The 15071-nt window shown below is 44.8% G+C and overlaps 1 protein-coding gene across 1 annotated transcript; it reads left to right on the forward strand.

The window, feature by feature from the left end:
* Window positions 1–12548: 12548 nt before the first annotated feature.
* Window positions 12549–13747, forward strand: LOC139388497 (C-C motif chemokine 19-like). Its single transcript, XM_071135194.1, has 4 exons — window positions 12549–12690; window positions 12951–13071; window positions 13208–13332; window positions 13495–13747. Exons 1-4 carry the CDS (start codon window positions 12630–12632, stop codon window positions 13512–13514), a joined length of 327 nt encoding a protein of 108 aa, XP_070991295.1. The 5' UTR covers window positions 12549–12629; the 3' UTR covers window positions 13515–13747.
* The last annotated feature ends 1324 nt before the right edge of the window (window positions 13748–15071 follow it).

Genomic DNA, 15071 nt, shown 5'->3' on the forward strand with positions numbered 1-15071 from the left:
TGATACGCAAACTGATATAGCCGGTGAAGCATAATGATAACATAAAAAGACTGGCAAACTGTCCAAATGGCAAGTAACAATGAAAGGTGGAAAAAAATCCATGATTATCATTACTGTACAGCAACACTGGGGCTTCCATCCTTGATCCAACACTATATGTAGTAGAACACCATGTTCTACAACTTCCTGGTTGTCTGATGATGGGACTTCATGTCATCAGGCAAAAGGAGGATCTCTACAGGCCACAACACAACCCTTATGTATTATCAGTCAGAATTCCCCACCACCCCACAAAACTCCTCTATCCTTCCTATGCAAAGCTAGTGCTCCTCTATGTCTATAACATTTTACATTTGAGTCATTCATCAAACAGACAGCAATCATTAAACAAGAGGAAAGGCAGATTGAGGAAGATTTGGGAAATAGAAATCATTCTGAACTGAGATACAGTACCAGTCAAAAGTTTGGACACACCTACTCATTCAAGGGTTTTTCTTTATTTTGACTATTTTCTACATTATCGAATAATAGTGAAGACATCGAAACTATGAAATAACATATATGGAATCATGTAGTAACCAAAAAAGTGTTTTGTTTGAGAATATTCAAAGTAGCCACCTTTTGCCTTGATGACAGCTTTGCACACTCTTGGCATTCTCTCAACCAACTTGGTGTGCCCATTAAAAGTTAATTTGTGGAATTCCTTTCTTTCTTAGTGGGTTTGAGCCAATCAGTTGTGTTGTGACAAGATAGGGGTGGTATACAGAAGATAGCCCTATTTGGTAAAAGACCAAGTCCATATTATGGCAAGAACAGCTCAAATAAGCAAAGAGAAATGACAGTCCATCATTAATTTAAGACATGAAGGTCAGTCAATCCACAAAATGTCAAGAACTTTGAAAGTTTATTCAAGTGCTGTGCAAAAACCCATCAAGCGCTATGATGAAAATGGCTCTCATGAGGACCGCCACAGGAAAATAAGACCCTGAGTCACCTCTGCTGCAGAGGATAAGTTCATTAGAGTTACCAGCCTCAGAAATTGCAGCCAAAATAAATGCTTCACAGAGTTCATGTAACAGACACCACTCAACATCAACTGTTCAGAGAAGATTTATTTATTTAAAAAAATCTCAAATATAAAATATATTTAGATTTGTTTGACACTTTTTTGGTTACTAAATGATTCCATATGTTTTATTTCATAGTTTTAATGTCATCACTATTAATCTAAAATGTAGAATATAGTAAAAATAAAGAAAACCTCTTGAATGAGTAGGTGTGTCCAAACTTTTTACTGGTACTGTATATACAGGTACAACGGCTGTGCTGTGTTGTGAAGCAGTGGTGTCTGTGGTGGGAAGGCAGAGGCTGAGAAGCCACAGGCCTCTGGTCAGATGGACGTATACAGCCGCAGGCCTCTGGTCAGACAGGCTTATATAGCCACAGGCCTCTGGTCAGACAGGTTTATACAGCCACAGACCACTGGCCAGACAGGCTTATACAGCCACAGGCCTCTGGCCAGACAGGCTTATACAGCCACAGGCCACTGGTCAGACAGGCTTATACAGCAACAGGCCACTGGTCAGACAGCCTTATACAGCCACAGGCCTCTGGTCAGACAGGCTTATACAGCCACAGGACACTGGCCAGACAGGCTTATACAGCCACAGGACTCTGGCCAGACAGGCTTATACAGCCACAGGACTCTGGCCAGACAGGCTTATACAGCCACAGGCCACTGGCCAGACAGGCTTATACAGCCACAGGACTCTGGCCCAGACAGGCTTATACATCAGGGTGGTGACATACTTCTTCTTGTAGCGATGAGTTGCACTAAGCACCATCACACCATCCTAAGAGGAGAGAGAGAGAAATATAAAACTCCATTAGCACACTACAGGCTGATCCAACTTTGATGTAATGTCCTTTAAAAAGAGTCAAAATTAGGCTCAGTAGTGTGTGTGGCCTCCACGTGCCTGTATGACCTCCCTACAACACCTGGGCATGCTCCTGATGAGGTGGCGGATGGTCTCCTGAGGGATCTCCTCCCAGACCTGGACTAAAGCATCCGCCAACTCCTGGACAGTCTGTGGTGCAACGTGGCGTTGGTGGATGGAGAGAGACATGATGTCCCAGATGTGCTCAATTGGATTCAGGTCTGGGGAACGGGCGGGCCAGTCCATAGCATCAATGCTTTCCTCTTGCAGGAACTGCTGACACACTCCAGCCACATGAGGTCTAGCATTGTCTTGCATTAGGAGGAACCCAGGGCACCAGCATATGGTCTCACAAGGGGTCTGAGGATCTCATCTCAGTACCTAATGGCAGTCAGGCTACCTCTGGCGAGCACATGGAGGGCAGTGCGGCCCCCCAAAGAAATGCCACCCCACACCATGACTGACCCACCGCCAAACCGGTCATGCTGGAGGATGTTGCAGGCAGCAGAACGTTCTCCACAGCGTCTCCAGACTCTGTCACGTCTGTCACATGTGCTCAGTGTGAACCTGCTTTCATCTGTGAAGAGCACAGGGCGCCAGTGGCGAATTTGCCAATCTTGGTGTTCTCTGGCAAATGCCAAACGTCCTGCATGGTGTTGGGCTGTAAGCACAACCCCCACCTGTGGACGTCGGGCCCTCATACCACCCTCATGGAGTCTGTTTCTGACCGTTTGAGCAGACACATGCACATTTGTGGCCTGCTGGAGGTAATTTTGCAGGGCTCTGGCAGTGCTCCTCCTGCTCCTCCTTGCACAAAGGCAGAGGTAGCGGTCCTGCTGCTGGGTTGTTGCCCTCCTACGGCCTCCTCCACGTCTCCTGATGTACTGGCCTGTCTCCTGGTAGCGCCTCCATGCTCTGGACACTACGCTGACAGACACAGCAAACCTTCTTGCCACAGCTCGCTTTGATGTCCCATCCTGGATGAGCTGCACTACCTGATCCACTTGTGTGGGTTGTAGACTCCGTCTCATGCTACCACTAGAGTGAAAACACCGCCAGCATTCAAAAGTGACCAAAACATCAGCCAGGAAGCATAGGAACTGAGAAGTGGTCTGTGGTCACCACCGGCAGAACCACTCCTTTATTGGGGGTGTCTTGCTAATTGCCTATAATTTCCACCTGTTGTCTATTCCATTTGCACAACAGCATGTGACATTTATTGTCAATCAGTGTTGCTTCCTAAGTGGACAGTTTGATTTCACAGAAGTGTGATTGACTTGGGAGTTACATTGTGTTGTTTAAGTGTTCCCTTTATTTTTTTGAGCAGTGTATAAGAGCACTTCTGTGAGTCCATCATAACTGCATCAAACACCTCAAAGTCAGTCTTCTTCACTTGGATGACGTTGTTGACTGTGCCTAGCTGGTTGGTTACAACAGGCTGGGGGACCACAAAACCAGCAATCTACAGTGGACTCAAACTTCAAATCTGTTAGCTATTTTTCATCCATATAGGAATGACTAAGTAAACATCGGTTCTCCATCAGAGCCATTACAACATGTAAAACATAGGTGGTTCTGGTCCCAAAACACACTGCTCACCTCAGCTGGGTCATGAGTCCATGTTCCGTCCACATAGAACTTATTCTTACTGTCAGTGTGTTCTATCTTTCAGTCACAAAAACTTTGTGGCGATTGTGGATCTGCCTGAAGGGGAGCATCATTATAAGTGCATATACACACTCACAAATTGCACCATAGGCAGGTCAACAATAATGTTATGAGTATGATGCCCTTCCCAGGGCTGCTAACCCACCTCCTGGTTAGGGGAATCTCCAGACAGAGAGACCTCCTTTCCAGGTCCAGTCCAGCGGAAAACAGTGGGGCGGTCCGGAGTGTGCCCTTTATCATCCTCCAGGTTCTGACGCCATGCAAGGTACTCCTCTTTCTCTAGGGGAGCCTAGGAGACCAGGGAAGATGGAGAGATGTGTGTGAGACAGGAAGAGGGAGAGATGAGTCTCTCTATATGTGAAATGGGAAGAGGGAGAGGTGAGGCTCTCTGTATGGGAGACGGGAAGTGTCACAGGAACGACGCTGGAAAGGCGAAGCAGGTACAAGGAGTGAAACATTTAATAGGGAACGGACATAGAACTAGACAGGAACAGCTTCAGCACATGGGTAACAAACACATAACAATCAATGCTGCAGTGGGGAACAGAGCTGGAGAACTGACAAATATAGGGGAGGAAAAAAACAGGTGATTGAGTGAGTCCAGATGAATCCAATATCGCTGATGCATGTGACAAGGGAAGGCAGGTGTGCGTAATTGATGATGGCAGGAGTGCGTGATGCAGGGCAGCCTGGTGCCCTCGAGCGCCACCCGGCGCCCCACCTGGGCAAACCGGCCACGACATGGGAGCCTGGCGAGGCGGCTGAGGCAAGGACGCCTGTCGCTTCAGCTGCGGCGAGGGAGCCCGATGATCTAGTGGAGCATTACGTGGGATGGAAGCCTGCCGAGCCAACCGAGGCAAGGAAACCTCTCGAGCCAGCCAGGGCTTGGAAGCCCGACGAGCTGGCTTAGGCACCCCCGGTTCCATTGGCGGCAGAATCCACCCCGACGTCTCTAACAAACAAAAAATTAAATCTCCTGGACCCGCTGGGCGAAACAGACCTGACGATCCAGCTGAGGCCCGACATGGGATGGGCGCCTTCCGAGCCAACGAAACCTCTCGAGCCAGCTAGGGCGTGGAAGCCTGACGAGCTGGCAAGGCACACCCAGTTCCATCGGTGGCGACCTAGGACCAACGTCACCACCAACCGGAACACCAGTACTCCCCGATGCTTCGTGTGTTGGCTGCTGCATTCTGTCACGGGACGATGCTGGAGAGGCGAAGCAGGTACAGGGAGTCAAACATTTAATAGGGAACGGACATAGAACAAGACAGGAACAGAGTCAGCAAACGGGTGACAAACACATAACAATCAATGCAGCAGTGGGGAACAGAGCTGGGAACTGACAAATAAATGGAAGGTAAAAAACAGGTGATTGAGTGAGTCCATGTGAGTCCAATATCGCTGATGCGTGTGACGAGGGAAGGCAGGTGTGCGTGATGGATGGCAGGAGTGACATCCAAAGACTATGCATAATGTTAGCTAGCTAGCTACAGTGCCGTGAAAAAGTATTTGCCCCTTTCTGATTTTCTCTATATTTGCCTGTTTTTCAAACTGAATGTTATCAGATATTCAAACAAAACCTAATATTAGATAAAGGAAACTTAAGTAAACAAATAACACATGCATACGTATTTCATTTATTTAATTAGAAAAGTTATAAAATACCCAATACACCAGAGTAAAAAAGTAATTACACTCAATAACTGGTTGCCCCACCATTAGCTGCAATGACTGCAACCAAACACCTTCTTGTAGTTGTTGATCATTCTCTCACATCGCTGTAGAGGAATTTTGGCCCACTTCTTCCATGCAGAACTGCTTTTACTCAGAGACATTTGTGGGTCGTCGCACATGAACTGCTCGGTTCAGGTACTGCTACATCTCAAATGGGTTTAGGTCTGGACTTTGACTGGGTCATTTCAAAAAGTTTATATTTGCTGCTTTCAGCCATTCTGATGTAAAATTGCTTGTGTGTTTTGGTTGCTGCATGGTTGCCAATAAATGGTCAGTGAAACGCCCCTAATTAATATTCATTCATACTGACTGCATGACGACAATGAGGCAAATCCTGACAGAAAGGCTAAAAAATGAAATTTCACCCAGTGTGAAATGGAAGTTCTTGTAGGTGAGGTTGAAGCAAGAAAAAATATATTGTTTGGTGGACACAGTTTGGGAATTACAAATTACAAGAAGGCGTTAGAGTGGCAACATGTAGAGGACGCTATGAATGCTGCTGGCTCAAAAGGTCTGACCCTCTCAGAAATAAAAACATCAAAGTGGAGGCCAAAGGGCGCATAGCCTTACAGAGAAAGTGTTTGTGCCATGGGGGGGGGGGGGGGGGGGAGACCGGAGCTCAACACACTTGATGAGCAACTTGCAGGTATTATAGAGGAATCCCTCCTGAGTGGAGGAGTGACAGGTGGTGGAGGGGGACACGGACATGCAAGAAGCACCGGATGATCCAGGTATGTAATTAGTATTCCCTCTTTTGAAAAGAGTAAACCAAATGCATTCATGTTGTGTTTAAACATGTATTTACACAAACAATGGTGACATTTTCTGATGTTTTTAGTTGCTGCGTGTTCCAGCGGGGTCGGTGGTGCTGCAGCGGAGCAGGAGCTGAGTGTTCCACTGGGGAGGTGGTGCTGCAGCGGAGCAGGAGCTGAGTGTTCCACTGGGGAGGTGGTACTGCAGCAGAGCAGGAGCTGAGGGTTCCACTGGGGAGGTGGTGCTGCAGCGGAGCAGGAGCTGAGTGTTCCACTGGGAAGGTGGTGCTGCAGCGGAGCAGAGTTATTATACTGGGGAGGTGGTGCTGCAGCGGAGCAGGAGCTGAGTGTTCCACTGGGGAGGTGGTGCTGCAGCGGAGCAGGAGCTGAGTGTTCCACTGGGGAGGTGGTGCTGCAGCGGAGCAGGAGCTGAGTGTTCCACTGGGGAGGTGGTGCTGCAGCGGAGCAGGAGCTGAGTGTTCCACTGGGGAGGTGGTGCTGCAGCGGAGCAGGAGCTGAGTGTGCTCAGCCCCGGCGTCTCCACTGCACCTCCTGCGTCACAACCCTCCAGCGCCCGTGTCCTCACAGATGCAGTCCTGCAAACGCAAAGAGACACCATCAACGCTATTAACGAGGTTGCCAAGGAGTTGCAGTGGGACAGGCATGGCTTGGTTTCTGCAGGTGATTCTCTGTAAAGCTGGGCCCACTACAGCACAGAGATCCAAGAGAACAGCTCTTGGTAATCGGAACCGGCTTATAAGCCACTCATCATCATTGGCCAGAAAATCTTGCTGGTCTCTGAAAATCCGCTCTCTTTGAATTCTTCCATTCACCAAATCTTCCAACAGTGCCAAAGCAGCCATTGTGTGTCATTACGCATTGCCCTGTTGATGTCAATGGGTGACTGTTCTGCCTGCCTTTTCCTGTAGTTCACTATCAGCTCCTTTGTCTTGCTCACATTGAGGGAGAGGTTGTTGTCCTGGCACCACACTGCCAGTTCTCTGACCTCCTCCCTATAGGCTGTCTCATCGTTGTCGGTGATCAGGCCTACCACTGTTGTGTCATCAGCAACCTTAATGGTGTTGGAGTCGTGTTTGGCCAGGCAGTCGTGGGTGAACAGGGATTACAGGAAGGGGACTAAGTACACACCCCTGAGGGGACCCAGTGTTGACGATCAGCGTGGCAGACGTATTGTTGCCTACCCTTATCACCTGAAAGTGGCCCGTCAGGAAGTCCAGGATCCAGTTGCAGAAGGGAGGTGTTTAGTCCCAGGGTCCTCAGCTTAGTGATGAGCTTTGTGGGCACATGGTGCCCTAATTGATGATGGCGATGACTGAGGTGGTATACTCGTCAATGCCATTGGATGAATCCCAGAATATATTACAGTCTGTTCTAGCAAAACAGTCCTGTAGCGCAGCATCTGCACCATCTGTTCACTTCCGTATTGAGCGAGTCACTGGTACTTCCTGCTTTAGTTTTTGCTTGTAAGCAGGAATCAGGAGGATAATTATGGTCGGATTTGTCAAATGGAGGGCGGGGGAGCACTTTGTTTGCATCTCTGTGTGTTGAGTAAAGGTGGTCTAGAGTTTTTTTGTCCTCTGGTTGGACATGTGACATGCTGGTAAAAATGGGGTAAAACTAATTAAGTTTCCCGCTTCTGGGTGAGCATTTTCTTGTTTGCTTATGGCCTTATAGAGTTGGTTGAGTGCGCTCTTAGTGCCAGCATCAGTCTGTGGTGTTAGAGGGCTACGAATAATATAGATGTGAACTCTTGATAGATAGTGTGGTCTACAGCTTGTCATAAGGTACTCTACCTCTGCAATATCTCAAGATTTCTTTAATATTAGACATCGCGCACCAGCTGTTATTGACAAAAAGACACACACCCCCACCCCTCGACTTACCAGGTGTAGCGGTGCGTTGAAAATCCCCCCAGCTCTATATTGTCTGTGTCGTCGTTCAGCCACGACTCGGTGAAACATAAGATATTACAGTTCTTAATGTCCCGTTGGTAGGATAATCGTAAGTCATTAATTTTATTTTCCAATGATTGCATGTTAGCAAGTAGAATTGATGGCAATGGAAGTTTACTCGCTCGCCTACGGATTCTCAAAAGGCAGCATGATCTGTGTCCTCATTTCTTCACGCAACTGATGTGGACCTGGGCCTGTTCCCGGGAGAGCAGTATCTCTTTCTTGTCGGACTCTTAAAGGAAAAAGCTTCTACCAGTCCGTGGTGAGTAATCACAGTTCTGATAAGAGACAGTAGAACAGCAACATTATGTACAAAATTGTTGTTATTTTTTAAGTTACAAAGCAAAAAAAATGAACAGAATAGCACAATTGATTACAGGCATGTAAAACGTCAGCCATCCTCTTTGGCTCCATTTTCATATTTGAGGGGTTCTTTTGCAAAAACAAATATCTCTGTTTGTGAGTGATGCTACCGCCTCCCTCTACGGCTATAAAGTTATATGGTTGACAAGAAGCACATAAACTAAGAAGGAACAGTATGTATTGTAGAAACCCTCACAGACAGTTATGAGTTATGCTGTTTGTTGTGTTGTACTTAACAGTAGCCAGTGTTCGCGGGGTCCGACACACCAGTCAACCTGCTATCTGCCAACCATAGGAATGCTTGGAATGTTCCGATGCAGAGCATCTTTGTGGTTGGTGGAGCGGCATGGAGGAAGGGTGCACCGCATGTGTATGTGACAAATAAAATTTGATTTGATTTGATTTAACCGTTGTTGTCTCTCTTTACATCTAGACTTAACAAGAGATGGGTCACGGTTGTTTGAAATGAGTTTCCTTGGTTTGTTTACTTGGCGTGGGCTACGGCCAAACAGTACCCTGTTTTGAGTTTGGTTAATAAACCGGGAATTCGTAAACAAAATCCTCTGTCTGGACATTTGTTAATTTATCATCTAGCCAAGTCATTACAGTATACTCCAACAAAAACCATACCTTTAGAATTGATGTTAGCTTACACCATTAAATTGCTTGTTTCTTTTATTTAACCATTTTTCGAACATTCTGTTGTTCACAATTACGTTTCGCGTAATTCCCGAGTGCCCCGCCTCCTTTCGTACTTGACTGTCAGGGTGTGCAGTGTCACTTTATTACCACAAGGTGGTAGTGTCGACCTGTACTGGGCCATCAGGCTCTGAAAGATCTAGATTTCTAGGACGATAATTAAGTTAGACTATCCCAGCTAAATGCTGATATAGACATTATTTCAAACATAGTCACATAACAATGTCCCTATGCTTGTGTTTTTTACACATGTCCTTTAAATCACCTTTAGAGTGAGGATGACAGGCAGTCAGACAAACAAGAATTGTCACTTATCATCCTGTTGCTTTTAAACTTCTGATATTGTTTTTCTAACATCCTACAGCTCTCAGCAGCTGTAAAATATCACACAGCCTCCGCACTCTCCTCTAGTTGTCCGACCCTGAGTGACTGGCTCTAGCTGCACTGTCTGGTGTCTCCCTGTCTTCCGTCTGTCTGGGTATCAGGAGAGCTGTAGGGGAGACTGCAGATGATTCTGTGCTTGTTTCATCCTCTCCTTCTCTACATGTCCAGTGTCCCTCCATAATACACAAATGGATATATACACACTCATCCACGCACAGACATAGACACTCTCGTATAGATCAGGTTTAGTTGAAACAATCATCCACACGAAAAGATTCTCTCATATACACATCGACATCCTCCCACACAGAAAGATGCACACCCTCCAGTATTACTTGCACAAGGGAGTATGTTTCCTTCCTGTGTCACATAATGAGCCCCTGGGATGCTGGGTTGTGATGCACCAGGGATGCTGCATTGTAAAACAGAACAATTAAACAAGACACCTTCACATGGAATGTGGTGACATCACTGATAATAGGTTTACCCATATATACTGAACAAAAACATAAATGCAACATGAAAAGTGTTGGTTTCATGTTTCATGAGCTGAAATAAAATATCCCAGAAATGTTCCATACATACAAAAACCTTAAAATTTTGTGCACAAATATGTTTATCCCTGTTAGTGAGCATTGCTTCTTTGCCAAGACAATCCATTCACCTGAAAGGTGTGGCATATCAGGAAGCTGATTAAATAGCATGATCATTATACAGGTGCACCTTGTGCTGAGAACAAAAGGCAATTCAAAAATGTGCAATTCTGACAGAAAACACAATGCCACAGATGTCTTGAGGGAGTGTGCAATTGACATGCTGACTGCAGGAATGTCCACCAGAGCTGTTAACAGAGAATTGAAAGTTAATTTCTCTACCATATGTCATTTTAGAGAATTTGGCAGCACGTCCAACTGGCCTAACAACCTCAGACCACGTGTAACCACGCCAGCCCAGGACCTCGACATCTGGCATCTTCACCTGCGGGATCGTCTGAGACCCTGCAGCCACCCAGACAGCTGATGAAACTGAGGAATCTTTCTGTTTGTAATAAAGCCCCTTTGTGGGAAAAAATCTCCTTATGATTGGCTGGGCCTGGCGTGCAAGTGGGTGGGCCTGGTACCAAATGGTTGGGCCATGGCGGGCCATGGCTGCGCCACCTAATTTATTTATTTAAATTGACTGATTTCAGTCGGAAGTTGACATACACTTAGGTTGGAGTCATTAAAGCTGTTTTTTCAACCACTCCACACATTTCTTGTTAACAAACTATAGTTTGGACATCTACTTTGTGCATGACACAAGTAATTTTTCCAACAATTGTTTACAGACAGATTATTTCACTTATAATTCACTGTATCACAATTCCAGTGGGTCAGAAGTTTACATACACTAAGTTGACTGTGCCTTTAAAAAGATTGGAAAATCCCAGAACATTATGTCATGGCTTTAGAAGCTTCTGATAGGCTAATTGACATTATTTGAGCCAAATGGAGGTGTACCTGTGGATGTATTTCAAGGCCTACCTTCAAACTCAGTGCCTCTTTGCTTGACATCATGGGAAAATCAAAATAAATCAGCCAAGACCTCAGAGAAAGAATTGGCGACCTCCACAAGTCTGGTTCATCCATGGGAGCAATTTCCAAACGCCTGAGGGTACCACGTTCATCTGTACAAACAATAGTACGCAAGTATAAACACCATGGGACCACGCAGCTGTCATACCGCTCAGGAAGGAGACGTGTTCTGTCTCCTAGAGATGAACGTACTTTGGTGCGAAAAGTGTAAATCAATCCCAGAACATCAGCAAAGGACCTTGTGAAGATGCTGGAGGAAACCGATACAAAAGTGTCTATATCCAAAGTAAAACGAGTCCTATATCAACATATCCTGAAAGGCCGCTCAGCAGGGAAGATGCCACTGCTCCAAAACCGCCATATAAAAAGCCAGACTACGGTTTGCAACTGCACATGGGGACAAAGATCGTACTTTTTGGAGAAATATCCTCTGGTCTGATGAAACAAAAATATAACTGTTTGGGCATAATGACCATCGTTATGTTTGGAGGAAAAAGGGGGAGGCTTGCAAGCCAAAGAACACCATCCAACCGTGAAGCACAGGGGTGGCAGCATCATGTTGTGGGGGTGCTTTGCTGCAGGAGGGACTGGTGCACTTCACAAAATAGATGGCATCATGAGGAGGAAAGGTATGTGGATATATTGAAGCAACATCTCAAGACATCAGTCAGGAAGTTAAAGCTTGGTCGCAAATGGGTCTTCCAAATGAACAATGACCCCAAGCACACTTCCAAAGTTGTGTCAAAATGGCTTAAGGACAACAAAGTCAAGGTATTGGACTGGCCATCACAAAGCCCTGACCTCAATCCTATAGAAAATGTGTGTGCAGAACTGAAAAGGTGTGTGCAAGCAAGGAGGCTTACAAACCTGACTCAGTTACACCAGCTCTGTCAGGAGGAATGGGCCAAAATTCACTCAACTTATTGTGGGAAGCTTGTGGAAGGCTACCTGAAAAGTTTGACCCATGTTAAACAATTTCAAGGCAATGCTACCAAATACTAATTGAGTGTATGTGAACTTCTGACCCACTGGAAATGTGATGAAAGAAATAAAAGCTGAAATAAATAATTCTCTCTAATTGTATTCTGACATTTCACATTATTGAAATAAAGTGCTGATCCTAACTGACCTAAAACAGTGAATCTTTACTTGGATTAAATGTCAGGAATTGTGAAAAACTGAGTTTAAATGTATTTGACCAAGGTGTATGTAAACTTCCGACTTCAACTTTATCTCCCCATCGACGGTGAGAATGATTTACAGATATTTCCGGCAGTTGTAACTGCAGAGAAAGTACCCTTCAACTCCATGGAAAAGCACTGGCAGAGTCTACTTTATCTTTGTTTGTTTTAAAGGTGAGAGTTGAGGGGCGTGCTGAGCTGAAGCATGGTTTACGGGAAATGGGTGCGTGACTTGATGGGGGTGAAAGTGAAAGGAGTTGTGCGGCGAGGATATAAAGCTGTGCCTGGACCACAGTAGCCCATTTATCTGCAGATCCTTGTTTAAAATATTAAGACACAGACAGAGAACAACTAAGACAGAATGTCCTTACGGTTGGCTGCACTTCTTCTGTTGACATCAGTCCTCTGGAGCCATGCAGCAGGTGAGATCCTCTCTTCTACTGCAGAGCTACTGTTATTAACTACTTTTACTCCAAGTTGTTTTCATAGTAACTACTATAATAACGTCTTGGTTACATGATGCTGTGTCTTGATCACTAGTTATCTGTGGAACTGAATACGCTCTTCGTCTTCTCAGGAGAATGTTGAAATGTAATTTTAGTAGAATGCCATACACAGAGAGAATACACAAAGATACAGAGGGGATAGTCTAACCTGTGTTTGTGTGTGTGTGTGTCTGCAGCAAACACAGATAAAGCAATGGACTGCTGCTTGACAACAACCGATGTCAAACTTCCCCACAGAGTGGTGAAGTCATTCCATATCCAGACAGTCAGTGGAGGATGTCGGATACCTGCCACTGTGTAAGCAACATTAATCATTCCACACACAATACGTTGCCAAATGTAACACATCACCGTAACCACAAGTTCATGTTTTCTGGCTGTATGTGACTGCATTGTTGGAACTATGTCTGATCTAAGTTACTTCTGCCAACAGGTTTGTCACGAGGAAGAATCTTAGACTGTGTGCTCCTCCTGCCACCAATAACAACTGGGTGACCAAACTCATCAAGCAACTGAAGAGGAAATCGCAGAATGGAAAGGCCAGAAAAGGGAAAAATGGTGGGATTCTATCTTAAAGTGTGATGCAATCCACATGAATCAATTCTATAAATTATAGAAGCATAACGTTTTCATGGTCACCACCCACTTTCTTCCATCAACGTTGAAGTTCCACCCGTGTCTGTATTAAACTGTTTCTCCTTGTGCATTATTTCTCCTCAGGCAAGAACAGTAGACACTGAAAGACTGTGGTTGATCCCTGAACATGGAGCTCCAGAACACGTTCTGCAAGAAACAATAATCAGCAGTTGGACACATTTTGTCAATGACATTTTAGAAGTCAGTTCTCATTGTAGGGTGGATGCACTGTGATACTGTTGAATCGATTGAATTCTCCCAGTTGCCATTTTTCTTTTTGACCAACACTGTTTCATGTGTACTTCGTGTACTGCAGAAAAAACACTGCGTCTTTTCTAACCTTATAAGTCCCTATAAGTCCCTATAAGCTGGATTTTGTATTGTATAGATACATTTTATGTAAATAAAGTGTTTGTTTTTTTAAAGAAATATTGTGTTTTTTATCTCAGTATTAATGATGAATTAATTTTGTCCAGTTAAAGACTTGTCCATGGTTTTTACATTGTACAACATATTGGGAGTAGTTAGTAATTCAATTTCCAAGATATTCACATCCATTCATAAAACACAATGATGAACTCCAGCCAGTTGTCTCTGGTGTCAGTAGAGCAGGTTCTAACATCATCAAGGGATAGGTACAGGGAAACATCTGAGTTATAGTCTGTTAAACACTGCATGAACCTACATACCTACTTACTTAGGGCTGCCATGAACAACTCTCTTGGCACTTTACAAGTAATGCATTAACACACTTAAAGACAGATTTACACTTTAACCAAATGTGTTATTCCTTATTCTTATAAACCTTATTCCATTGTTATGCTCTATGGACCTTCTATGTTTTTATTTCCTCAAACGAAGAAAAGGCGCAGGCACTAGGTCTGGTCCAAGGTGTGGCCTAGCATAACTCTCTCCAATGATAACAGAATGTCAGCTAGAAGAATGGAGCACTGGGACATCAGCTGCATGTCTCCCTGTAACTCCATCTAATGGCTCATGAGAGTGTGACCTCTATATTCATAGCAGCCCGATGTGGGTGAAGTTTCATCAGGCTACTCTTCTAAACCCCAGCTTCACACCCAGACCTGTCAGTCTAAAATGCCTCTATACGTGGGGACAGACTGACTCCTCAGAATGACAGTTGAAATGCAATCAGTCTGTTCAGCCAGGGAGGCGACAGAACATAAGCTGTATTCCTATTCCTGTCAAGTTGCAGTCCACTATGCATAGCATGTGTTTCCAAGACCGCTATTCTTTCTAACTCATGACTTATGATAAATAGCTCAAATGGGATGTACACTGAAAGTCATTTTTACAGACATCAGATGAGGGTAGTTCACTTCAATGGCAGATTGTCTCCAATCAATTTGGTTGATTAGAGCAGAATCCTCAGTAATGAGGAGGTGAAAGTGAAAGTGCGTCATCTGTTGGTGATTTATGAAGCTGAGCTAATAATGAGCTTTATAATATTAAGCTTTTTCCCCCCTTTGGCTCCACAGGGAATTTGTACCTGTGCTGCGGATGGCAAAAGGGTAATGGAATACAACATTTAGTGCTGGAGATACTTTGAATATGACCTTAGAGATTCACATGTATCATTTTCTGTGGATTTAATTATTATTAGTAGACTTCTAATTGTAATGTTATATCACAGAAAAGAG

This window comes from Oncorhynchus clarkii, chromosome 29 (genome assembly GCF_045791955.1).
Source record: "Oncorhynchus clarkii lewisi isolate Uvic-CL-2024 chromosome 29, UVic_Ocla_1.0, whole genome shotgun sequence".
Classification (NCBI taxonomy): Eukaryota; Metazoa; Chordata; class Actinopteri; order Salmoniformes; family Salmonidae; genus Oncorhynchus; species Oncorhynchus clarkii.